The sequence below is a fragment of the Chelonus insularis genome, unplaced genomic scaffold (assembly GCF_013357705.1).
Source record: "Chelonus insularis isolate UGA/USDA-ARS -01 unplaced genomic scaffold, ASM1335770v1 contig_359_pilon, whole genome shotgun sequence".
NCBI lineage: Eukaryota > Metazoa > Arthropoda > Insecta > Hymenoptera > Braconidae > Chelonus > Chelonus insularis.
The window spans coordinates 362,534-390,428 of record NW_023276523.1 but is presented as its reverse complement, the minus strand read 5'-3'; the positions used below and the strand labels follow the sequence as shown (position 1 = coordinate 390,428).

At 32.2% G+C, this 27,895-nt stretch overlaps 1 protein-coding gene across 1 annotated transcript in view; it reads left to right on the top strand.

Annotated features, from left to right (window-relative positions):
* Window positions 1-27,544, top strand: part of LOC118067021 (sister chromatid cohesion protein DCC1) — a 60,113-nt gene extending 32,569 nt beyond the window's left edge. Inside the window, exon 8 of the mRNA XM_035083531.1 lies at window positions 27,383-27,544. Coding sequence (XP_034939422.1) covers window position 27,383 — 1 coding nt within the window. The 3' untranslated portion in view covers window positions 27,384-27,544. The remainder of the gene's footprint in view (window positions 1-27,382) is intronic.
* The last annotated feature ends 351 nt before the right edge of the window (window positions 27,545-27,895 follow it).

Here is a 27,895-nt window from a genome sequence, read left to right as displayed (position 1 = left end):
GTACTCAACTGCAAATTTCACGTTAACTCGTTACTTTGACATACATGTGGCTTTTGCTAGGATTATATGTACTAGCTAAACTTTATTACAATATAGAAGTACCTATAGAGTACAGTTGGCTGCGAATAGAATTTCTAACGGGCGCTGAAAGCCTTTAGGCATTTTCAAGGAAATAGTCTGTAGATGTCAGTGGCAAATAATCGCTGGCCAAGCGTAACTGACGACTGTGTGTTATGCTAAGCTATCAGTGTAATAGAAACCTCAAATTGTTCTCATCTTTTTAGAGATTCGTTTTATTATTACCAATCGATATTTTTAATATATTGCACATACAGTCTTTTACTCTGTCAAGGAAATAACCTTCTCTATATATCCTCCCGTAAGCAGAAAAAGAAGTAAATCACTGAAAGCCCCTAGCGATAGAGGTTTAAGTCTTACCGAGTAGGTCCTTTTCTACTTACATAAGTAGCTGAAGTTGATTGCATTGCTTATGGCTTGAAATAAATTTTGAAGTGTAGTAAGATTTTATCTTGATTCATGAGATGAAATTACTTCTATGAAAATAATAATTAAATAAACAAGACAGTAATTGTGATGATTTAATCAGAAGTGAGTGAGTTGACTTTTCTGCAAGGGTGTCATAATGAAGATTTATCAGAATTGTGCATAATGGTTTTTATTATTAAACCAACTACTATTTTACCATTACTTAACTAAAAAATGAAAGCAAAAATGATTTTTTTCGAATTTATTAAAACATTTTTTGAACATAAAATATTTTGAGAAATTTATTAATAGATGTACAATAATTCAAAGATTTTTTTTCATTACAAATATTGTTTTCTATTTTACTTTTACGATGGTATAAAGAAGAGAAATTATTTTTATAATGAATTCTTTTCAAGTCAGACACTTCTGTTGAAAAGTTATAAGGCCAATTGCTGCACTTCTAGAACACAAATCAAGACTCTTGTAGGAACAATCCGTCAATCTTATCTATTGCAGCAGCAAAATATTCCTTTTCTTGCATTTATAACATACAATGAACTAGCGAAAGTGTCAAGAATAAATTTTTTTTAGTAGGTTAATGCATTTGATAAAACATTCCCGCAAGTACCGTTCCGTGATTCATCTGTTTTGAGTGCATTAATAAATATAATAATAAATGAATGTAATTGCATAAGCTTCAATTTAGAAGAGAATAGAATGGCAGACAAGTGAATTAGATAAATAGCTTGACAAGTGCGATAGACAGGTGTGATAAATATCGTACATGAGAATCACTTAGTTCTGATGACGTTAATGCGTATATGGTGCTTTCACCGGTACTCATCAAGCACGTCGTCTTGGACACGCACAAACGCACCGCTCAGCATAATTGATAGCTATTCTGATGGTGGACGAGTGTGTGCACGGGGGCGATGCGGACTCGTCGCTAGCAACGCGAGAGAGATTTCCGGAATGAAACCTGACAGGCGTATCCCCTATATCAGGCTTTTCAACCGCTCCCTCTTGACAGTTATTGCAACGTTTCGAGAATACATATATATCCGATAAAATTATTACAAGCAGCTGTGAGTATTTTTTTCTTTCTTTCTCTCACTCTTTGATGCTAAAGCTTACTCTTAGGATCTGGGTGTAAAAATTATTATGTTTCGAGAGCATCACGCTCTACCCCCCACATGCACTTACACGCTCTCCTCATAATTCTTGTTCTCAGCGGGGGCAGAACAATTTTACTCTCATAACTCTACATATTCACATATTTATATACGATAACATTTTTTCTACTCTATCTAAGTGACAGAGAATTAATGACAAACAGAGTATTATTGTCGACGACATAAGATAGAGTGCGAGCTAGACACATTCTGACATAATGAATGTCAGCTCAAGCTCGCTTTGTGTCGATTCATACTACAAGACGTATGATGTGTGTTATTGTTCTTTTCTGTATAGTATTAATCTTCAAGAAAAATACGTTTTCAAGAAAAATAACCATTGTTTGACACAAAAGTGTTTTAATCATTAAATGTTTTTTAACGACAGTCTTTTGTAAGTCCATTACCTCAGTCATTGGCTTTTTTAACATTTACTTTTTTTAAGATGTTTTTTTGTATTTGTTGAATGAAATTTGCTGAAAGCGAATATTAATTACAGTATTTTGAGTTAAAATTGAAAGAAAAATAATTCATTTAAAGAGTCAATTAAACATAAAAATTCAATAATTTGACCCATTAGTTATTAACTAAATGAAAGAGTTTATATTTTTAGAATTATTCAACACAAAAAAATTGCTTTTATTAAAAATTAATTGTCTTCAGCTGGTATATTATCTACTTTTAGTTCATACACTCTATATTTTTTTTGATCACATAACAATAAATTGCAACGAATTTATTTTTTAAGCTAACTTTAATTTATATTTATTCAAATCCAAAAAATAGTGTATTAAAAAGTTAAGGTTCATTTTTAAAATCATCACTAATAGGTGTAATATCAGATTTATTACTTCAGATTTATGTCAGTAAGCTTTAAATTTGTTTTACCCAAAGTTACATCTAAAATTAATATTTATTTATCTCGTCCTTATTTTTCAACTATTTTGTAATACCTTTTTATTGTCGATCATCACTCGACTATTCGTCACTATACACTCAGACTGAAAGAAAATTGATGCTAGTTTTGGATTACCCGCACTTTGTGAAATACGATCAGAGGGTGTCTGTCTGTTTGTGATTCTCTGTAGCCAATGTAATAAGTCAACAGTCTCTGTAATTTGACGTTGAATGGTGGAAAAAATGCTTAATTTCTGGAAAAACATTTTGGTAAATTAAGTTCCTCTGTAATTCTCGGAAAATTTATTATTTTCTTATCGTTCTTTCAATACCCTCATTAATTTGGATTTGTTTAGCAGCCAAGAAAAAACAGATAAATGTGAGCATTGGAAAAATTCAGTTTATATTTTTTATTTAAAAATACACACGTTAAGTTGATGTGAATATTAGTTTTATTTTTTAGAAATTTTTTAGAAAATTAGTTTTAATCTTCAGTAGCATTGGATATTAATCATTTATTATTTTCTTAATGAAAAAATCGATTTAATTGGTAAAAAAAATATATTTATTTATCTTCAGCCCGAAATATTAAAAAATTGCTTCAAAAAAAACTGTCTGGCATTTTAAGTGAGAATAAAAAATTTTTATTATACATTTTCGGTTTAATTAGTTTGGTACTCGATCAAATTGAATAATTGAGATAATCTCATATATCCGGTTGAAATCGATTCAATTAAACTGAAAAATTAATCATTTCACTCAAATATGCAATTGAATGAATCATATATTTTAGAATAATTGTTTTGAAATAAAAAATATGTTTCAAGAATTTGATTAATACTATTTAACATATTTAATATATTTGTTAAATAAATAATGTCAAGCTTAAATTTCATAATGTTATCAATACAACTATTTTACAATACATTAGTTCAGCAAATATACAAATTGTAAATAAAAGCGAAAAAAAAATATATAAATTTTATAAAATTATCTTTTTTCTGGTAACTTGTTAAAAAAATTCTTTGTTGTATTTTTCTCTTAATTATCTATTTTTTGTATCAGGCAACATTTGCATTAATTGAAAAAAAAATCACGTACGAGTTTAAAATCAAATTATTTTAAAATAAAAAAAGTCCATTGGAAAAAAAAAACAGTATTGTAATTAACAAAAAAATGAGGAAACTGTCCAAAAAATCGCCCTGTAAACATAGTAATTGGAATGGAATTTCATCAATGTTTTCACATGACCAATTAACAATGCAAATGAAGCTCAATGGCGCCAATAGAAGCGTTTTTCGAGTCATTAAACGCTCATGAAATTGGGGAAAATTATGGACGGACGGCCATTGTTAAAGTGCATAATTCTTGATCGGTATACATAAAGGTACATAAGGTGTGTTGTGCATGTATAGAGATGTATACGCAAGTGGAGAAGAGCAAAACGTTATAGTAGTGAACATATAATTCAACGGTCTTGTGGAGATCAGCATACGTCGCGTGTTATTTACAATTGGCGGGGATTTATGTGGATCTGGGCCGGATGAGGGTAGGCAGGCATATATAGGAGGATAGGTACCTCGATGGCGCAAGTATAGAGACGAGAGGAAAGGGGATAACAGGCGAGCGATGCTCGTGGCCGCCTTGCCAGCCAATTCCCGGCGGCTCGCTATATTTACGAGACCCATAAAGTAACGTGCACGGCCGCGTATATTGCCGCGTAAATATCAGCTTATGGAAATATAGAGCTCAATATCTGCCTGGTTGCCTTTCTTCCCCCTCGTTCGTACCGTTTAACTCAAAACTTGCCCCTTATACCGTGACTTTCAGTGTTTTGTCTACTCGGGGAAAAGGTAAAATTCACTGCAATATATTTTAAAGGCTTCATAATGCGGCCCATTTGGCTAATATTCTCCATCAGTCATCATTCATAATGCCGTAACTTCTATTTTATGTTCATTATCTGCTGTATTTAATGGCCATATTTCAGCAATTAACACTGTATTCACGCTGATTTATGTTGATTGAAAACTGCCTGACCCTAAATTTAGTTCACATTATTTTTATTTTCATCTTTCAGCTGTTATTGTTATTGGGTTTGCGAGGAAATTCTTTGAAGAAGATTTTTCTTTTGTTTGACTGTGAGCTTTTTGGAGTTTGAGAGTTCTTCTCTTAAACCTCAATGACTTAATACATCAATAAGTTTGTAGGATATTGAGTACTTATCTAAATGGATATAAAATTGACTTCCTACAATTGATCATTGATAGGCAATAAAATTAAGAAGACGTATTTTTTATAGAAAAATTCATAGAGAATTAGATTTTTTTCTTCAAAGGTTTTTGATGCATAAATTCCCTTTTGAGAAATCCATAATATATTTGAAGGAAATTCAAAAGCTTAAGATTCTATTCATAACCAATGTCTTATTGCAAAATTCAAGTACAAAAGAGAGAATAATATTCCTGTTGTACAACGAAATCTTGCTCGTAGTCTAAAGGTCCTTATTCGGAACTAGATAACAAGAAAACTTCGTAAAATAGTATGCCCTTCTGGATACTTGAAAGTATGGATGGGTGAAATCACTTGAGATAGGAAAGGTTATATCTACTAAAAATGTACTTAGGATTTGAAAAAAGTTTATAAAGCAAAGGCTAAGGTCTTGTAGCTGATGTTACATAAAGATAAAATTTATGTAAGAGGGTGATGAAAGTTTTATTTTTCAGCCATTTATGTATTTGAAAAACATCTTAATTAAATGTCTCTATCATTGTAATAGAAGTAAGCTCCAGCTTTTAACTCCATCAACTTGTAAAAAAAATTTAATCACCAAGAAAACAATCAAAAACAGACTTTTAATGCGAAAAAAAAAAAATTGGCAAAACAATTCAGTTACTCGTTAACAGTTTGAAATGAAAAAAATGTATGTATGAGCAATAATGGTAAATAATGTTGAAGAGTTGGTAAATCGTGTCGACAGGGTGTCTCCGAAAAATTTCAACTCATGTGTGAGCTGTCACATTGAAAAAAGGCATAGAGATTGTGCGGAAATAGCATGGAGTTAGTCATGAAGGGTATAAAGCTACCTGTGGTGAGCATATTGAGACGTTGATTAGCACACATGGGGGTTCTTGGTCTCTACCAACAACAGAGAACACCATCACCACTTATGCACGGATGATGGAGGGTCGGCCCCTGTGGCGACCTCCACTGCGCTCATGACGTGATACGATCCTGGATAATCCACAGTACGATTCCAATGAGCATTTATTACAGGCTTCTCTTGAACATGGCATAAAGTTTGTCTCTCGTGCACTGCACATATAGAATAGTCCGAGAGAGTGGTCTAAGCATGCTTGGTACCACACACGCCTTATGGAAGCATCATTAACCCGCATTGTATTGTAAAAGCGGTATACCACAGAAACCAGGGCTTGCTCGTGCGCACTCGTGGTCGAGGGTTACACCACGACACCCGCTGTGACCCAAGATCCGCGATAGAGTTAATGACCCTGGGATCTCTTGCACACAGCCGACAATAAGTCGCGTTATTTACGTTCCGTTGGCAACACATTCGACTTGTTATATAACTCTTGGTGTAGTCAGCAAGATTCTTCTACCAAGATATGCTTTTCAGGCGCCACTAGAACGTTCCAATCTAATACATTAGTCCAAAATAATAACCAAATTTCGTTTACAATTTTCAATTTCTTTTATTCTCCATGTCGATTTTAATCAAAAATTCCATGTTGGTATTGATCTACATTATCAGAAAGGCCACTCCTTGACCTTTGATTTTACGTTTGCTGAATTTCCACTTGGTTAAGTTGCTAAAAGAGGGTAATGGGTTTAACAATGCATTCATGAGAGTATGTATGCTGATATAAATGTGTATATTGTTGGGTTGGTTGTAACTATTCACATTCAAATAGCAAGACGGATTTTGATTAATGAGGCGTTACGAAATTTGTTTTAATTATATATGAGTGATATTAGACACGGGGAATTTTTTTGACAGGATGATGGATGCAGAATGATGGATTAATTAATTTATAATATTAACAAAAAAATTTTTTTCTCTCAAATTTTTAATAAATAGAATTTACTAACAGTGAACGAAGTTTATTAATAATGAATGTATTTTGTTTGTTGTTATCAAGCTCTGTAGATAAGAAATAATTTTCTTTTTTTCTTTAATTAGTTGTTTGAATCATTGATAGCATCCGAATAATTAGAAAAAATTACAAGCAATTTTCTCTTTTAAGTTTACTAAGAAAAAAAAATTGTTTTCTGAGAAAAAATATTTTGTATGATAACATCATTGTTAAAATTCGATTAAAACAATTTTTTTTTTACCTCTATTTAAGAACAAAGCAATATTATTACAGTGGAGAATATTTTGTCAGGCAAAGTAATTTATCAGAAGTCGTTTAAAACCGACAAAAACCACCCGAACTGTGGATTTTCCAATAAATCAAGTTTCCAATGATTTATAAACTTTAGGCAATTTTTTAAGCGAGTTATGCGAAGATTAAAAGTCACTGAGATAATTTTGGCCATGACTGTAATTTGTAGGTATCTCTTAAACTCTCTGGAATAGCTTTAGAAACAAATTGCAGGAACTTTAAGATTAATTCAAGACGTTTACCTCGAGACTCGTCGGCTTGTCGACTCGTCGACTTTTAAAAAGAATTATTACCACTGTTCGACAGAGGGTGGATCTTATTTTCCGGCAACGAGGATGCCGAAAAGAGAGGAGAAACGAAATAGCTCGTTGAAGAAGGGCGTGAACGTGATTAACGCGCACCCTCTTTAACGTGCTACTGCAATATACGTGAAAACGTTTTCTATATCGAAAAGGTACTTGAAATTCTCCCTGAAACGCCTACATTTCTTCAATTCTTTTAATAAAGGCTTGCTTGACGTACAATATTAATGACCCAGGCCCATTGACTTTGACGGTTAAACGCGTTCAAGCGCATTGGAAAGCAAATGGCCCGTGTATTTCTTTGAGAAACCATGTCTCTTACAAGAGACATTAGGCGCTTAGCAGCTGTCTCTTGAATCTGAGAAAAAACATGATTGATCCTGCCTTCCTCGAGGGGTTCGTCTCGACAAACTTTCAAATAGTTGCCTGCTTCATATTATATATATATATACAGATATATTACCTACAAAATTAATACACTCGAGATGTCAACCGTAAATCTCGATTAATTGCCAGCTGACTCTGGTGAAAAACGAGTCTATAAACGAACCGGCCACTATACGTTCTATTGCAAGCTATAATGTACCGAGTGAATGTGCACGTGTATATTCATATGTATCTGCTAATTCACACAAGTTATGTTACAACTATTTAACGATCGGTTAACCATATAAGTATTTGCCACCCAATTAATCAACCCAAACTCAACTATACTGTATACACATTGTTGCATTTCATCTCTTACTTATTTTAAATACCAATTAATGCTCTACAATTCTATACCATTTTTGATCGCATCCAAGATAAATATGCAAGCTTATTCTGGCTGATTAATTGCTGGCTGTAAATAGTGTTAACTATTTAAATATATTCATTAATGTCTTGAAATCATTTTTCTTGATTACGATCGGTACTATAATTATGCTAAGGCATAAACACTTGTTTTCTTTTATTTAGTACAGTTGTTATTTTTTATTGTTATTTTATTCAACGAGCTTTTGATGAATGCCTTTTTATTTAAATTAATGAAATGTAAAAAACAATTCAACTAAATTTCATGGTGTTGTTTATTTAGCAGAAATTATAATTTAGATTTAATGAATATATCTTTTTTTTTTACTTCAGATTATTTATTAATAAAAATATACTACATTGAGTGTATTTTAATTTGCTATTTAATTTTTTATTCCCAATAATAAACTCGATCAATAGGAATTTATTTTGATTTTTAATCTTGTATATAAAATAATGTAGAATAGATATAATGATGTTAATTTTAATTAATACATACATTTAAGAGTCCTTTAAGACTTATTTAATATTTACTGTTAAACTATTTATCAATGACTTGGAATTTTTCTGTCAAGCAAAACTTATACGACTTCTTCCATCTGATAAGCGAAAGCAAGCATGCATTACTAAAAAAGAATAAATCTACTTAAAAAACGACCTAAAATTAAAAATCTCTGATAACAGACCACCATTTATTTCGCCTTAATTATGCAATTAATCTAAAAAATGTTGGTCTTATCAGCAACAAGAATAATGCAGCTGTGAAAGAACATTAAATAGTCAGAAGTGTTGAGTAAGTCTAATAGGTGTAGATGAGATAGAAAAGATAAAGGTGAGAGAGTGTGGCAGGAGGTAGAGAAGTGAAGAAAATGAAAATCCATAGTGTCTCGATGTAAGTTAGAAATTGCTTTTGCCTCGTAAGGTTTCATTATCACGCACCATCTTGTTCGAATAGGTCCGTAAAATGCCAAACTCGTGAACCTCGGTATTGCTGTGTCCAGTGTATGCTGCTTCTGCTGCGGTCAGTCGAGCACGCCCTCATCCTCTCTATAATGGTGATCTCGCAAAAACCACTATGGAAACCGCACACGATCGTCTCACCAATATTGTGTGACCACCTTCCTATACAGTTCTCTTCTCTTATATACTTTCTCTACGATCAGTGATATCTTTTCTTTGCCACTCGGCGTATAACATTCTCCAAGAGTTGCTTCGAAAAAAACACTTAGCTGCAATATAGAGAGGACCTTGAGTTCTAAAGCAGGGCGCACCGGTTGGTCAAACGTCTTTGCTATGATTTCAACTGTACATGGATATGATGTTCATGTATATACATATATACTAGTATATATTAAATACATATATACATGGATCTTGCTCTGTTTCGTTCAGACAATATTGCGCCAGCTTATAGCTCGAGCGATATAACCAACGTAATGGGACAACTTTGCCAAGTGATGCCATTCGTTTAATTTCCTAGAACGATACGACGAAATTTTCGGAAAAATATTAACGTATTTTTTGAAGTTGCTTCTTTTTCAACACACTCTAAGGCATCTTTTTACTTCCTCTACATGATTCTTTGAGTATGTCTTTAGAATGTTGCACAACTATCTTAGTTAAATAAACCAATGAAAAAAATCTCCAAGTGCACTTTTCCTAAGATACAACTGTGGTTAAATTTATTTAAACAACTTTGGGATTGCATAAGTGGAGTAGAAACATTGAAAGTATCATCATTTATATGCATGCGTTGCATTTTTGGCTCTATTTATTCGTGTACATTTATTACATTAAATGGCCAGTAACATTATTATGTGAATTTATGCAGATTTCACTCAAATATTATTTGCTTAAGAATATTCGTTGCCAATTAATGCATTAGAATAATTTATCTAAATATATTTGAGGCTGCTTAAAAGTGTTTTTGTTTATTTATACTATTCTAAAGTGGATATAAATTAATGAACTATGTCTAACTAAAATGATGAAAACAAATAAACCTTCACTTATTTACTTGGCAATGGCTGCGTTTCAAGGCTTGTTGTCTCAATTTATCAAGTCAAAATTTATTAACCTAAATATCATTTGTCTATGAAACCATGGCTGATTTAAATCTCCATTTGCCAAGGTTTTTATTTGCATCAAAGTTAATGCTTGAATAAATTAATATCTACATTCATTATTCGTCTTATTAACACCAACTGGGACTTTTTCCTTTCGATCATCATATTTCTTACAATCATTATTTCAACATCTTCCAGATAGATCTGAAAATGGGTTTTTTTTCTTTTTTCAGTGGTATATTCTTGTTTATTCAGATAAAAGTAGTGTGTAAAAAAATCTTGGAAATGTATGGAGTGAATTTAGAGATAGTGCACATTTTCAGTCCAATCACTAAGAATGATAGCAGTTGAAATTTATTACAGTTAAAATAGATGATTGTAATGACTTTTGAGAAGACAATTCAGTTGGTGGTTATTTCTCGTAGAGACAGTGTAGTTTTTAATTTATCTATTTCGCCATTTATCGCAAGTTCCGCTGTGATATGTCTCGCGTTTCCTACACACTCGTAAGGAGAAGTATAAGCTCGAGAAAACGGTGGGCGATGTGCCGGCTACCAAACATAAATTTCCTGATATTCGACCGTTCGTGTCATTTGAAATGGGGTAGTTTTCTTGGGACCTAATGGTTATTGCCTTTCTTGGCGGACATATTGCGTTCCATCCAGTGCAATGTGTGCGGCCGATATATCAGAGTTCTCTCCTTCCTATACTCTCTCGGTTCAGGCAACGGCGTATAAAAGTGGTGGAGTACGAGAAGGCACCGGAGGGGTGGAGTACGAGGGTAGCTTGCCGACTTGCCACAGATTAGAGGAACGAAAACGGTCTTGCTTTTTTCCCTCGTGCATTTCTACAAATGTGAACGAGAAAATGTGTGCAGAATGTGTTAGTGTGTTGGTGATGGAAAGACAAAGAAGAAAGTAAAAGAGAAAGAGAGAGAAAGGGGAGAGAGTAGTTACCGGAAAACACTCGGCATCAGCTCGTGCTTGGCGGTCGAGTCTCGACGCCAGGCTCGAGACGAGAAGTGGCCGAGGTGTGGCCGCGGAGTTGAATTATTGCAAGCTGCCCGCCATTCATACAGGATGCATGCTCCGGTCGTGCCAGTAAATCTTGACGCTGCGTCAGCCCTCGACTTCGCACCACCATCAACGTACAACGCTACTTGACGTTATTATTATGACATCACCCCGCTCTAAATTGAATTACGGCTTTAATAATTTTGCTTTCTTTATCTTTATTTGATCAGAAAACATTCTGAATTGTCCTTTGAATATTAAACTTGCTCGAAAGGTTGTGAAAGAAATTTTTAATTGGCTTCTTTGTATGATGGCTCCTTTCCGTTGAGGGTTTGATATCTGATATAACGATTAATTCAGAACAATAATTTAATTATTCATGATTTCATTTTCTCACAGACAATCACGATTGTTAATTAATTAAATGGATTTTTAACTTGGATGAATGTTAAAAATACTTTTTGGTGAATGAAAGAATTAATGGAAGTGGAATAGGAAATTTTTACTTTATAAGACGTTTTAAAATTTTAATTTATCTTTAATTACTATAAAATAAAAATTCCAGCGATGTACAACCTGTGTATCTTACATAAAACGTGTTTAAAAAACTCTCCATAAAAAAGCTTAATTAATTATTCAGGTAATTAATTGAAATAAATGAATAGTCATTAGATGAAATAATTATTACACAATTTACGCGCCTTAAAAAATATTTTAAAACTTCGTAAGATTAATTATCTGTTAATAATGGTAATTACATTCCTTAGAAGAAGTTTAATAAAATATTTAGTAGTGAAAAATGAGAAAAAAACTGACAGCTGTACTCTTGAATGTAAGTATCATTGAAATTAAAAACAAACATTATTGATATCATCTATACACGATGATGATAATAATTAAATTGAATCTTTAATAATACAATATTCTTTATCTTTATTGAATGACAAAGAGCTCAAATGTCTATGAAATATTTGAGGTATAAAAGTAAAATGATAATAAAGAGAAGAAGCGTCAGAGAAAGTTTCTTGTGAACGAAATTTTCAGGAAATTCTCAAGTTTTTATCGAGATAGGATGTAGTTACCTGGGGTATATAAAATGCGAGTCACGTCTGTAAAATCTAGTCAGTGTCGAAACTTGATAAGATAGGCGACCCTCTTTGGTGTGCTGAGAGTTGTGTAAAGAGTTTATACAAAGATTTTGTTTTAGCTTTAACGCAATTTACTTGATACAAGTGATGGTAAAGCAATGGTCAAATGCGATCAATGCGATGAGAGAACAGCAAACAAATTACATCGACAACTGTTAGTCGTAGTCCAATTTAGCTAAAGTCTTTCTCTTTGGTTTGGTTGTCCTTTGAATTGAAGATGGGCTACGAAAAGACTCGAGATAAGATTGGAAAAGTTGTATGAAGGGGCAACTTTAACGGCTATATAACCATTACGCCGTCAATAAAGCAGAATCTAGTGTCTTAACGGCCTGGAACGAAATTCCGGATATAGCTGTCGTATATTCCAATCAAGTTAAACACGGTATCCTGACCCAAGCCTGATATTCCATACAACTATCTTGCAGACTAAACGAGCTTTTATAGAATGATATTGACATGTATCGCTTCAATAAATCACGTGAATTTCATTCAGGTTACAGTGGGCATCATTTTTGCCTCTTCCAATACAATTCGTCGTAAATATTCTTAATCTATTGCTCTGATATTGATAAAAATTTTTTCAAACCACTACTGAAGAACTCTACTAAAATTGATCTTCAATTTTATTTTCATTATAATTGATGATATTTTCAAGAGAAAATTGAAGTCTAATAGTAATTAAGTATTTTTAAGTAGTACATTTCGATTTATCATTTTTTTTGTTGATTTAATAAAGTTGTATAGATTATTTACAAAAGTCAAAGGAAGAATGTCGAAAGCCATTTAGTTTAATTTTATTTGACATTTTTGATCATTTAAGTTGGTAACATGAAGGAATGCTAATAAAATTAAATTTAAAGTTGTTGTTTTTTGGTTTTTTTTTTAAGTTGGTAGTGAAAAATAAAATCTGATGATAAGGAAATGTATAAGATACTCGTCCTACATTAATATGTAAAGTAAAAAAAGTATCCGTGTCAGTGAAAGAATTGTCCTTGTTGTACTTTTCACGAGCTTTCAAGAAGCCTGACAGCTGAGAAGGAAAAAGGTCGGCGTTAAAGCTTGCCTTGAAACGTATCAGTAGAAATTTGTAACGCGCCCTAGCTCAATTCTTTGCGAATGTCTAATGACAACATCGACTCCGGTGATCGTAACTTTTTCCTGCAAACTCAAAAAATGTTCTATCGAAATCCCAAAAAGTGCCTGTAGCTACTTTTTGATAAGATACTTTTGTCAGCAATATAAATCTTTTTCCGATAATTTTTTTAACTACTTCAAAAAATTAATATTTTCAATAAAATGACATTTTATCTGCCAACTAAAATATCTAAAAAATAAAAATAAATTATTTAGAGTAATTTTTTTCAGCTAACTTGCAAAAGCAATATTTAACAAATAAACATTAATTCAATGGAATATAATCACGTTTGGTTTTTTCTTTTTGGACATTTATTTATTGTTATTGGAAGTATAAAGCTTCAAATGTAATGAGATTTGATTTAAAAATAAGAAATAACGAGAGAAGAGATTTGACGAGGAAAAAAAGGTCATCGTCCGTTGTGCCTAGAGGCATACCAACGTCAAAGTGTAGCGTGTGCGTGACTTCTCGATTGAAAAATGCACGAGACGAAGCGGCACGAGAGGAGCAAACGAGCCTGCGAGCAAGCCGGGAGATGTATAAAGGAGCGAACGAGAGAAGGAGAAGAACCAAGGAGAGTTATGCATGCGCGTCTGTGCCGCTTGAGGCGACGTTAGCCATAACTTACCTATGGGACTGACAGCTTGCATAATACCCGCGAAATTGGTTTTATAAGACGATGCCAAGCACTGCTTCACAACAATGCCATAAACGCTCGGGGTAAATTACGACCCAGTGGCGTAACAACAGACGCGCTGAAGAATAAGACCGCTTAGCCGTAGGGGGCTGTACATATAGTCAAGCATACCAGTTGTGTATATTATTATGAGTATTCCATTTCTCCATTTAACGTATTCCCCATTTAATTACCACTTTATTTTTCCACCATTATTATGACTACTTTAATACACTCTTACTTTATCCTTATGCTATTGTACGAGACAACTCTATTTTCGTTACTCCTTGCTTATTCCAACACTGCGAAAACAAAGCTGTTTTATTCTATGTACTTCTATTTTATTCAAGGATATACGTTCTCCTTTAGTTACTTTTTTAATATTTTTTCGGAACAGAGTTTCTTACTCAGCTATGATGGATAGATTATTTATTTTTAATACGAAGAAATATTGTGAGGAAATTATGTCAATGTCGATTAGAATTGCTTATAAGAGCTGTCAAGATTGATATAAAAATTTTATGATCATAACATAGATAAATATTGATAGAGTAAAGAAAGATGTTTTTTTAATCAACGATACTTTTCAGTTTTTATTTTTTACATTCCGATCGTGCCAATTATGGATATCGTAACTGTCAATTTTTTTTATTAAAATTATACAATTCTATAAAGTAATAAAATAAATTAAGTTCTGTTACTTGAAAATTATTTTTAACAAAAGTAAATTATATTGTACAATGATAGCAAAAAAAGTAAAAAATTTTACTGCGGTTAGCAAGTCAGTTCAAGTCTTTGAGCTCCATAAAATAATTCTTTTGGTATTTTAAAACGCTAAAATACTAATTAGAAATATTTTTCATTCGCTGCAGATGTTTCAGAACATAAAAAGCTTTGTACTTATTCAAAAAAAAAAGATCCTATATTTTTATTACTCTTAAAAAAAAATTTATATTTGAATTTAATGTTTAGCTGAATAATTATTATTATTATAAAATAAATGTGCTAAAAATATTAGAAATTAGAATGAATATTAGAATATATTTTTGACGGTGACTGTAAAGTTCTCGGCTTAATTGCCTGTTTTCACACTTGTTCATTAATTTATCACTTATCATTTATCATCCATCTCTTTGTATATTATATACTTAATTCTTACACGATCAATCAAGGCAGCATTGTTTTATTGCTACTCTATAAACCATTCAAATAGTTGCGATAATAACTGTAGTTGAATACATCCAAGTCGTACATGCGACAAGTGATTTATCGTCACTCATAAATTGTTTAACTTATCGCCAACTTGATGTAGTAACCTTTTCCACATAAAGTTTGTTCTATAAAAATAAAAAGACCCATACAGACTCACTTTATGTTCATATATATACGGCTATAGTAGCGCTATCGACCATGAATCATAAAATATTTGTCATAATTACATGTTTAAAAAAGTTTTTAACGTATAATGCGTATAAGAAAGAATTCATGGATGGTTTAAAAAGAGCTGTAAACGATGAGCGGACGCTCTGAAAGCGTTTTAAGGGAGAATATCATCATCATACTACCAAGTAGCAGCCATTATCTTTATTTCCATGGCTGTAGCATCGTCCTATTCGAATTTGCTTGCAAACGACCAAATTATTTAAATCTTACGAATAGTATGAACGTGCAGGAAAATATGCGACAACAAGCAGAATCATGGGACACCACTAATACTCCATCATCTAATGCTTGGGAAATGCACTGTCAGTTAGGAATCAAACGTTGATCAATTGCTCATGATACTATGAAATTATTTTTGCCATAGTTTTTATTGTTTGTTAAACAATTTACGACATGGAATAAAAGTGATTTGATGTTATAATTAATAAAAAATAACTTTAATTCAGAGCAAGATAAATTGTATCCTAAAAATCATCATTAGATTTTACAATTGCGTTATATAAGGTTATGGCTCCAATCGTTGCTCATAAATTTATTTTACACATATACAAAAGATTATACTTTTCTTATTGATCAAATAATAATGTAATAATAAAGTATATAAGAGCTTTATTCGTGATAAACATTTTTACAAAATAATATTATCTTACCAATAGTGTGATAACTATAAAAAGACTGAAATAAAAAAAAACTTTCAAAAAATATGTACAATAAACTCTTCCAGAAGTCTAACCTGTCAATAAATAATTGTTTTGAATGAAATTTTAAGAAAATTACTTGAAATTATCATTCACGAAAATGAATCCTATCCTGTCATAACGTCGATATGATTATGATTGACATTCAAAATAAAGCATTAAACATGAAACATGTAATTTATATGACCCATTATGCTATATCAAAAAATTTCTTTTTTCACACATAAACTGCAACCTACTTTTTGAAACAATGTTATTATTTGATACATATTCAATTTACTCTGAAAAATGATCGAAATTTAATTCTGAGAACTTTAGTTTTTGACATTGAAGTTTGAATTTTATCATAAATTAGCAATAAATGTTGAAAGGATCATTCATTTTGATCAATTATTCAAATGATCCCTTTATTCCTGCAAGAATCCTTGATCGTTCATCTATATAACGCCGTAATTGGTTGTCACACTCGCTTTTGACGGAAGCTCGACCGCAAAAGCCTTGCCACGAGGGATTGCGGAGGTTAATCCGGCATACGACAGCATACGACGTGCAGGTTCAGTAAATCAAGCCTGACCCACCTAACTCTTGATACTCTACTAAGTCTGCTTTACTTCCTCGCTGCATAGTAGCATGACAGCTGAATCACTTTGAGTTAGTTTTTCTATTTATGACACATTCACCGAGAGAAGTATACGTATAGTTGCATTTACTATTAATAGCTCGAAAAAGACTCAACTATTTTCTGTCCAATGGGAAATTAACACAAGATTGTAAATCCAACTAAGGGACTCAACTATCAATTTTTTAGAGTGTTATACAGTATGCAACTGACGTTTGATTTTTCTTCATTTATTATTTCGTTCAATTACATGTCTTTACTTTGTTGGCAACTGGGACATTATTTACGTCAAAAGCCTCTGCATATATCAATAGTTAATAAAGGCCGAGTATGTAAAGTGAACAATTTCCCCAACATATGTTATTATAGATAATGCAGCTATTTTAAAATACATGTAAAATTACTTAAGATATCGACAAAAATTGATTGATTTTTTTGTTCCTAGTGACAATCAGTTTGTGCAGTCAAGCTCATAAATGCTTCAAATGCACTCCTGCATGACATATGAATTTGAATGCCCCTATAACCATTGTAGAGATCAGCATGGATAAGTGATGCTAGATAATAAATTAAAAATGAAAAGTAGGTTTGCTGTTGGCTGAAATGATTGTTTTTAGAATTACATTAATTTTTCATATTTATTCTGTGACATGGCCAGTCTTGAGAGCTGTAATTTTATTTGAAAAAATGTATCGGTAATAAAGCTTTCATTTTAGGTAATGTCAACTATCATAAAATATTTATTACAAAAAAGTGGCTATTTTAACGATTAAAAATGTTAAAAATACTTTTATTTACTGCAATGTTAGCAGCATTACTGTTGTAGTTAAATATGAACAAAGATTTTAGTTCAAGTTGTATTAGTAATAGAATCTATTTTCTAGAAAATTCAAAACATTGTCATGAAAATCGTCAACATCATCATTAGTCAAGCTGTCATATCACTGACAACTTACGAAAATAAATATAATATTAGATAGTACACAAATATCAATTTAGCTAATAAAAAATAACTTCTTTGTTCCTGAGATTAGACTGAATATTGAAAATGATTTTTATTTAATTGAAATTCTTATTTATTAAATAGAATCAGTCTTCCAAGTTTGATTAAAGTCCCAGACTGAAAATTGTAGGAAATTTCAAAAGTCATTGGTGATAATTTAATTCAGAAAGGTTAACATTTGTCAGCTCATATATATTCTTCTCTCGGCATAGCAGAATATAGATATTAATGATGCATGATAGATATACACAAGCGTAACACAGTAGCTTGCTAGTATTTTGGTCTCAACGGACTCATTAGAAACGTCTGTAAAGTCAGTTACGGTGGCAGGTTTTAATGCCCTGCGCGTGATTTTGAAGCAGTCTGCGTGATGATGAGGCTTCCTATAATAAGCAGTCGCTCACACGTTATTCGCTCAGTTCGTCCCAATCCACCCCTCACTCTTCCTTTAGCTTCTCTCGTCCGCTGTCGCTTCCCGACGTCCCGGCCAACTCTCTGTGGCATGTCGACTTGGCATCAATCTTGTTAAATTACCCACCCGGCCAGGAGTCGTTCTCTCGCGCTGGTGGATTGATAAATTGCCCGATCCCCGTCTCCCACAGGCACGTAACCCTCGACATCACCGCGTCCTCGAAACTGAAACGCGACCAAGAAAATCAAATTAACGGGGCGCCACTGTACTTCTGTCCCTTGGCTTGTCCCCCCGCGGCACTCACTGTCAGTGAGGATAGATCCAATTGGTCTACCATTTCGAGACTGTATTACCATCCCTGAACCTATCCATTTAGCTTTTTATCGTTAGTCTACTGGGAAATAATTGAACAATTTTTGTTACGTTTAAATCAATAATGTACAAAAAGATCCGATGGAATTTCGAGAATATTAATTAACAAAAGCCAGAAATAATTGAATTATTCTATTTAATTTTTCAATCATTTATGCTTTTAACTCTGATAATGGAATTTCTTCTACAAATATTGTTCGTTATCAAAGCAAGAATTTACTAATTCAAATATTTGCAATGATTTATTATTAATTTAATTAATGTGCAATACAAATGTATATTTCATGATCGGAATGACAACTATGCATTAGAATTGTATCAGATATCTGAGCATCTTTACTTCAATTAGTTCAGATTAAAATTATTTCGTATATTTTTTCCATATAAATAAATAATATAATTAGTTTAAAAAATAATATCATAAAATTGTAATCAACAAGTTATTTTGCATTGAATTAAAACCAAATAATTTAGGTCCATAAATAATGATAAAGAATTGAAATCGCTTTGATAACTTTATTAATAAGTAACACTCAACTTTAACAATTTACTCTACAAGTATCTTATAAGTATTCATGAAAAAATATCAGAAATATTCAGTAGCCACAAGCATAAAAATAAAATTTTTCCACTTTTAAATCAACTTGTTCACAAATTACTATCTATCGATGGCGTCGAGATATCTATTTTTTATCACTTAAACCTTCTCTCTAATTTGCGATAATCGAGCCAACATCACACAATTGATGAGAACAATAAAAATGTTAATGATACAGTTAGACGAGAGTAATTCATACATAATAAAGTATATTATATATCTGAAATGAAGCTACCCAGTTACTCGAGTTCTCTCTGCAACACATTTCAGTGTAGCATATTATCTTTGATCGCGCGACCAGCGTCTCAGTGATCAAGATAGCTATCAGCTCGTTACACCTATCGGTGCAAGCAACGCGTTGAGCGAGAATAAATGCAGCTCTTGGCTTTATACCACCTACGAGTTAGTCTGGATCACGGGGTGCGATAGGAAGAACAAGTCTCTACAGGCTCTGCAAGATGATAGCATATCTAGCATTGATAGTGTCTCTGCGTGCCCCAAGCAAAGCCTAGTGGGCAATGGCGAGTAAAGTGAGCCAACTAGTGCTACCTAAGTACCAATATTATACGTATACCAAGTTAGTAGCTTGCATGTGCTTCTTCCAAGGCTAATGGCTGCTTGAGGTTTTACCAGTTGAAATGGTCTACACTCACTTGGTCTACCTATTGCAAGCACAGTAAAACTGCCACAACGTTGTAGCTTTTCAACCTTCGTAATCCTTACATACGACCCTGAGAGATCTTGTGCTTGGATTAGATGCGACCTGGACCCATTATGCTGGCTTACACGCCAATATCCCTAACCTCCTTTTCTCTCTATATAGACTCTAGTAAGTATAGTATAGAGTATATAATACTGCCGTTGTATAACGCATAAAGCGATTGTTGAATATTCACTTGTTCTTGATAGCTTCTATATAACTACATCCACTTGAATGTTATGACTGAAATATTCTTTTTAACTTATTCGCTGGTCAGTGAAAATTCATAGTTCTTTATTTAGTATTTAAAAATAATAAAATCATTATGTTTAAATTGATATTGATCAGTTTATTGTTGTATTTCAACAGGATAAGATGTTGGAATATTTTTGTTAAAGTGTTTGATCAATTTTTAATATTTTTAAATATTTAAATAGACTCTATTCTTATAATGTGTAGAACCATCAATAATTGGGAGAAAATCGATCAATTTATTGAAAAATTATGTTTCCATTAAAAAAAAAAAAAAATTGCAATGAAATAAAAAATGCATCAAACTATCCTTTAAAATTAAAAAAAAAAAAAAGATTTAAATCTATTTTAAATTTTTCCAGCCAACCTAAATAACAAATTCAAATTTTCTCTTCAATCTTCTAATTCTCCAATGCGATAAAAATTCAAGTTTCTAATAACCACACTTCAATGATCGCAAGGATCGTCATTATCCACTTAAAAGTCACTATAGAGATGATGGGAGTAATTTAGAAAAATGTTAAAAGCACATAGATGGGGTAATATCAAGCGTGACTGTAAATATTTGACAATGGATTTGAGTGTAAATAATTCTGTGGTTACGCATTGAAATATTGTTACCAAAAGGTATAGGTGATCACGGCTGATTATATAACCGTACGTCAAGAGTCGCGCGCCACCCTTGCGTGCAACCAAGCGCTTGTAATACAAACTCCAATGTAGTACGTAGTACCCACATGATCCTGTCACAAGTGCTCACACGTCATTGTGACATTGTGAGCGCCCACGGGAGTGTGAGGAAGCAGTTGTCGAGGGCAACAGCTGCTCGACTCGTAACCCACATACATCACCGCACGTCATTGTTCGTCGGTGCATTATATTTCAAACAGGTATAGAGGGGATGAGACAGACTTGTGACTGTATGCGTCTGAATATATGCAACTTAAAGACAAGACTGACGGGCAAATGTCATCACGTCTTGCAAATGTATGGATATTCACTTAGACTAATATCCTTTCTCATTTAATTGTTCTTTAAAGAAAAAAAGAATAGCTTTCTATGTATTATTCAATTGAATGTAGTAGATTCATACATTGTATGTAATCATTTGATTTTCTTATCTCTCATTTAATTATTTTGATGTGGTAATTTATAATTAATTATAAATCAACAACACACATAACTCTTTCATTTTTTCCCCCAAGCATTTTTACCTAAGCAATTTCAATATGAAATCGTGAATAACGCATGACGAGACACCCTGCACCATTATTATGCTACATCGTCACGCAGCTCACATCCTCTACGATGTAAAATCGAGATAAATTGCACGCGCTAAGTTTGAATAACGAGACAATACGTTCTCGCGCAATACCTACTACCACGCATAAAATAACAGACAAAAACAGAGAAAAAGACAACCAAGACACACCTATGTTAAAAATTTAATTATTCACATACCAATCTGTGCACTCTGGTACACGTTATACACATGTTTGTCAAACTAAAATCCATCTACTGGTATTCCAGAAAGACTTGGAAAAAATTTTATTCATTTTTCTTTCTAATTAAAAAATTTTTTTCTGACTTTTTTTGTTTCTATGAATATTATTCTGTCTTGTTTCTACATATTTTCTTATTCATCTAGAATATTAGTTCTCTTTTTTTTGCTGGCTTATCAGTAATTTTTAATTAAATTTGCCTGGAGAAAATTGAATAGTGATCCTTGTTTTATAATAATATTGATATCCTGCTGAATGGAAAGGAAGTTTTTATTAGACTGAGATTTTAAATTAAATAGATAAAAAGAAATTATTCTCTCGAATGCAATTGTTTATACAAACTCTAAAATTTCTTTTAATATTTTTTTCTTATCACATCAAAAACTGGTATTTTTAATTTTTAGTTTTAATTTTTATGAATAATAAATAATACTAATTTTTAACATACTTTTTTGAAAATTCATCATAATGTTTTTTATAAAAATCAACATCATATCTTTTTATTCATACACTTTGTATTCTTTTACCTACATCAATATTATGAAATAATTGTAGGTCTCTATCTGTATTTTGATTGAAAAACGACAGAATTTGTTGTTACCAACACTCTTGACCGATTTGTTACCATTAATTTATCGTTGATACTAGCACACATCGGACGTCTTTCTTCAATTCAAAAAATCGTTTCTGTCATTTATTAAAATTTTCATTCATTCGAATTATTTCTTGAATTATTTTTCTACTGTTATTTTACAATGATGACATTGAATCAACCAGCAAATTTGATTCGAATAGTTTAATGTAACTTTTATTTAAATAAAGAAATTTGAAATGTTTTGGTAAGATTTATTACTATCATCAAACCCTAATAATACAATTTTACATAACGTTTTAATTTAAACTGTTGAATTTTAATCATTTATCACATTCCAGTGACTACATTCCATATTACAACGTATAATAATACATAACTACTTCATCTTACCTGATGTAATATCAGATAAAGTTTGATTTAGACAATTTTTTGTCCGACCGTAATTAAACATGAAAATTCAAAAATTAATCAGTCTAAATTTTTTTATGTTTAATAATTAATTAAAACTTTTTTTATTTTCATAATTCTGATCAATGACAGATTAAAAAATAAATTTTTTTAAAGTAAAAACCTAATTTAAAATTAAAACCAATATTTCTCTTGCTCCAAAGGCTTTAAAAAATCGTTTTAAAAAAGAATTCCATCACTCTGACATATTAAAATCTATTAACAATTTTACCAGTAATGCACGACTTTATGTCTATCCAGCAAAACCGTCGAAGATCAATTTTCGAATTATTTACGGTTTTGCAAATGCCCGAATGGTTTGGTTGGTTCATTGGCTATAATTCTCAGCTGAGATTAACGTCATAAGGATTTAAGTGTGAGAAACTTAGATCTTGGGTGTAGTGTTGTGTGACGGGTGAAGGTTGCGTACTTAGTAAATCCCTGTGGTCACCCTCTGTCCTCGAGTACAACACAGAGTGCGACATATAACCCAACGCAGTACTATATTCTACCCGGGCTGCCGTATTTGCAGCTATCGAGTCCGGATCACGTCACGTCGCGTCGGATCGCGTTACGCTCTCGACACTGATCAGAGATTAGCCCCCCGATTGCATTCAAATCACGCACAAAGAGCTCAACTGGAGAGCTGAGCTTCCTCTCTTGCTCTTCGTACCCACTCGCACCGTAAACCACTCACTAGGGGCTCTGGCCCTATCTGACAGCCGTATCTAACGGATTTCTAACGACCTTTTGTCGCCTGAAAATATTAAACCGTGATTATAGCAGAAAGCGTCTATCAAGTGGAATAACCAAGTCCCACATTAACGCTTATTCCTATATAAACAATTATCTGGAGAATGCAAGTACATAAGCTCATTCGAGTCTTTCAAGTACACCGCTCTAATTATGTAGATACAGTCTTACTTAAAAATTATCCTGACAGCTTTGGACGCTTATAATTAGTCGACAAATTATCCTCAGACCCTTTTTGAATGACAGATTGAGATCGTCAACGGCATGATCTTACAGATAAGTTACAAAAGGTTTGTAAGTAGGTCGACTCAGCGAAAGATAAATAAACGACGAAAATTAATTTATGGTTCCCAACAAAAGAAGCTTATCTTTTCATCCGTATTTTGGTTCTACAAAAAAAATGGTGTTGGTTTTAAGGAAGTAGCCGTGTTTGTGTTTAAAATCATATTATTTATGTCATTAAAAATAAAATTTGTCGACAGTCTAATTATTTTAATCATTCATCATCTTTTTCAGCTGCTCCAAAATCATCTTTTTTCTTTACATTTCATTCAATAATTTAATTCGTGAATTATTAATTTAAAATTCTTCTTTGAATTCATGAGTAAAAGGTTGAGATCAAATACAAAGTTCTATCGAATCATTAAACTTTTCTTTAGTAATACACTAAAGTGTGCTAACAAAAGCCGCTGACTAAGAAGATTTGTTAAGAGCGTCACGTGTTTAGTAATTGACAACTAAACTTTAGAAACATACAACATAAAAAGCCCCGTTGAGAAAGCCTGTCAGAATAATAGGAAGCTGTATTTACATTTAAACGAATGTTATTATATTATATTTATTCAAATACGATGAAATGCATTTGAAAATGTTTCCACGATTAGATGACTGACATCCAGATGTTGGTATGATAATAGTTAATAGGCTGAATACATGAATGATTAAATAACAGTCACATGTCTATAAACGAAAGTGTATAAAAGAGGATGATTTTATAAGTTGAAAATGAAAGATTGAAAAGTGGTTGTCTGTCAACATTGGTTCTCACTTGATACCCTCATCATCGAGTGAAATAATGTATTCCCCAAATGCACACAAAATATATATATAATGTTGACTGGCAGCACAACACATACGTATAATGTGTTATTACAAGGGTCATAGTAGGCATATTATATCCGGGCGGGTCCTTGTAAAGTTACCTATGCGCAGTGGTGGGCCATGATTGATGACAAGTCGTTGGATGTTATGAATATAATATCGATCAATCATGCTATTTACCAAGTGAATGCATAGGCCACTCTATCATTCCCTCGCAGTTGCCTGTCTAACCCTCGGTCTACCCACACTTCCCTGCCATCTCTCATTTCACTTGGCGGCCGTCGCTTCGTCTTCCTTTGAGCAAGAGGGAGAGAGAAAAAAAGTTGCATCCATTTTTCACTTTCCCGGATGACGAATGACGCCCAAGATGACGCTTACTCGAAACGACTTCTCGATCGTTTCTCTAAAATCCTATGAAGGTGAAAAAGAACGAAAAATTTCGCGAAAATATGTCAAATTCAGTGCCCCCTATGAACGTTTATCTTTCCTGGCAATATTTCCCGTCTTTTCAGATCCGAAGGCTTCATTATATCACTTGACAAGTGATTTTATATATCTGCAAAACCACATTGCTGAAAATTACTTGTTATGAATGCTCATAAATATTATAGCTTCATTTATTCTACAGATTTCAGCCTATTTGTTTATATCTATGTGATAATAGAGCTGATAAGCCAATTATTGGCACATGTGTGCATTTATCGATTCATTCATAAACAATTGCTTATTTTGTTTTAATTAAGTTTAATGAATTTCCATAAATGTCCATTTTATGCAAATATCATTTATCTATTGATTTAATTATTCTCATTAGGTTTTTAAAATTGTCATTTTATTAATCTTCAGTATTTTTGGGAAAAAATAGAGAAATCAGTTAGAGATTTTTATTTTTTCACTTAGAGAGACATTATTTAAATGATTTTAAAATTGCAAAATAAATCTTGACTGTGATTTAATGAACTCAAAGTAATAAAATCTCACTTTTACTTCTCTGATCATAAAGTCCTGATTCTGTCTTATTTTAACCAGCTAAAGTATGTCAAATATGGTGTGTCATAAACTCGTCATTAAAAAAATATGAAAAATCATCAAGTAAAAAATTTTACCGTTAATAAATTGACACTTTAACCTGAAAAATAAAATGAAAGTACAATAATTTTTCTTCCAAAAATATCTTAATCAAATAAATAAAAAATTCCAAACCTGTTGAATATTCAACTCGCTTTAATGAAAACAATTATAAAATGTTTGTGACAAAATACGTTTTTTTTATTATCCCCACAGCACATTCTTGGTAAATGAAATTCACAATAAAATAAAAATCCTTTGTATGAATAATTCGAGTGAGAGCATGTCTTGTCTCTCGATACCGTACAGCTTCATTATATATCAACTACTATCAAGTATTTTATATCTTCACGAAAGTTACACCAGCATCAATTGGGATATTCATACAAATTTATGAGTGGTCGATGCACGATAATGATCGAATAAGTTATAATTAAAGCACTAATTAGGTGACTCTGAAGCAATCAATTTATTTCTTCAGGGAGTAACTAAATCTCGATGATTAAGTCGGTTCTTGGGTGGTGTTGAATAAACGAGAGCGGATGTGGTCTCTGAGTTTTTGGCGTCCCTGAATTGCAAGTTAAATCCAAAGTCAATCTACTCCTTTTGTCCAACATCAAGCCTGAATCGTTAATTGAGATCGTTGGTCATTGGCCATTCAGTAAAAAAAAATACCTATTCCTTCTTCGTGTGTAGCTGATATATTTTTTCATCCACTTACTTTCTCGAGCAGATGATAACTATGATAATATAAATTCAACATTGGACATTATGCAGTAAAACTAATAAGGTGTGTCGATAATATCCTTAAAGATAAATGACATGAAAAATGAAATACTCAAGGCAACTCATTAAATCGTCAATAAATACAGAATAGATATTTTTCACCTACTGGAATTCTTCAGCACCATTATAAAATCCTAGATTTAATTTATAATCTTCACAATCTGCAATCTGCATAGTCATTTTTCATTTTGAAATATCTAGGATTGGTAGACACACAACCTTGAATATATTATAGATGTGAGTGTGCGGAAACAAGAAACCTTTTACGAAGGAGTGGTCATCAGTGATTCTAATGTGAAAATATTATACCCAAACAGCTCTTGACATTCAATTAAATCTATAAGATAATTAGCAAGATAAAAGAAACAATAGCTAAATGGTGATAAATTATTTCATACTTTTTCTTATTTTTCAATTTATTGCCCTAAAATCTATTGTTCATTAATAATTGTATCTAATTGATTGGAACATTAATCGATAAAACAATAAATATACACAGCCTTGCCTGCATGTTCAATTTTAATTTTATTGTTTATGTTTTATTCGAAGAATAAGATGTGGATTGTTCAACTTTAAAATAACAAAGCCGTTAAAAAAAATCAGTAAAGAGTAAATATTTTATTTAGAGTTGAAAGAAGTAATGTAATATTAGTAAATCATAATATTTTAAACTGAAAGTTGAATTTTTGACAGCTGGTTTTACGGTCATTAGGCGTCATATTATGGCTAGTAAGAGTTAATGTTGAATTTTGGACAAATGATGTATATAACAGTAATTTATTAGTCATTTATAGACTGGTTATATAATGAAATCTTTATACATGTTGTATCTACATAATTTTTTATTTTGATGCATTGTACCCCTCTTTCTAACTTAATTCATTTTGATTTATGCGTCACCTTACACGTTTGACTCTACTCTATTCTGTTTGTGCAGGGACCTCCGCTCTATATGGCGTATATCCGACGACGATTTAGATAGAACTCAAGTCCCCTCAGGTTCGTGAAAAGGATGGATCAACTTTTCTCAACTTGGCACGGATACTTTCGCGCAGATGTACCATTAATCCTCAAACGCTCGACGGCTTGCTCGACGGGGATGGATTCACCGTCGGACAGAGTCGGCTGATTTAAGAGGCTATACCACGACTCCGGTTGGCTTTTTCTTCTTCTTCTTGTGAGTACAATATCCCTTTCTATGTCGTTTCAAAAAGATAAATTGTCTGTCGTTTTTCGTTTGGACGTACTGGAGCAAAAAAAAGGTGCGAATCAAGATTCAAGTAGATTGGGATAAAACTCGATTCTAATTGAACTAAAATAACTGACAATACTTGTATAAGAAAATATCTTTGTCATTTTGACATATTTTTGAACCATAAAAAATTGCACTTTGAAAAATATTTTCAATTCAGTGATACACTGATTCTCGTCTCGAATTAGAATGGAACGA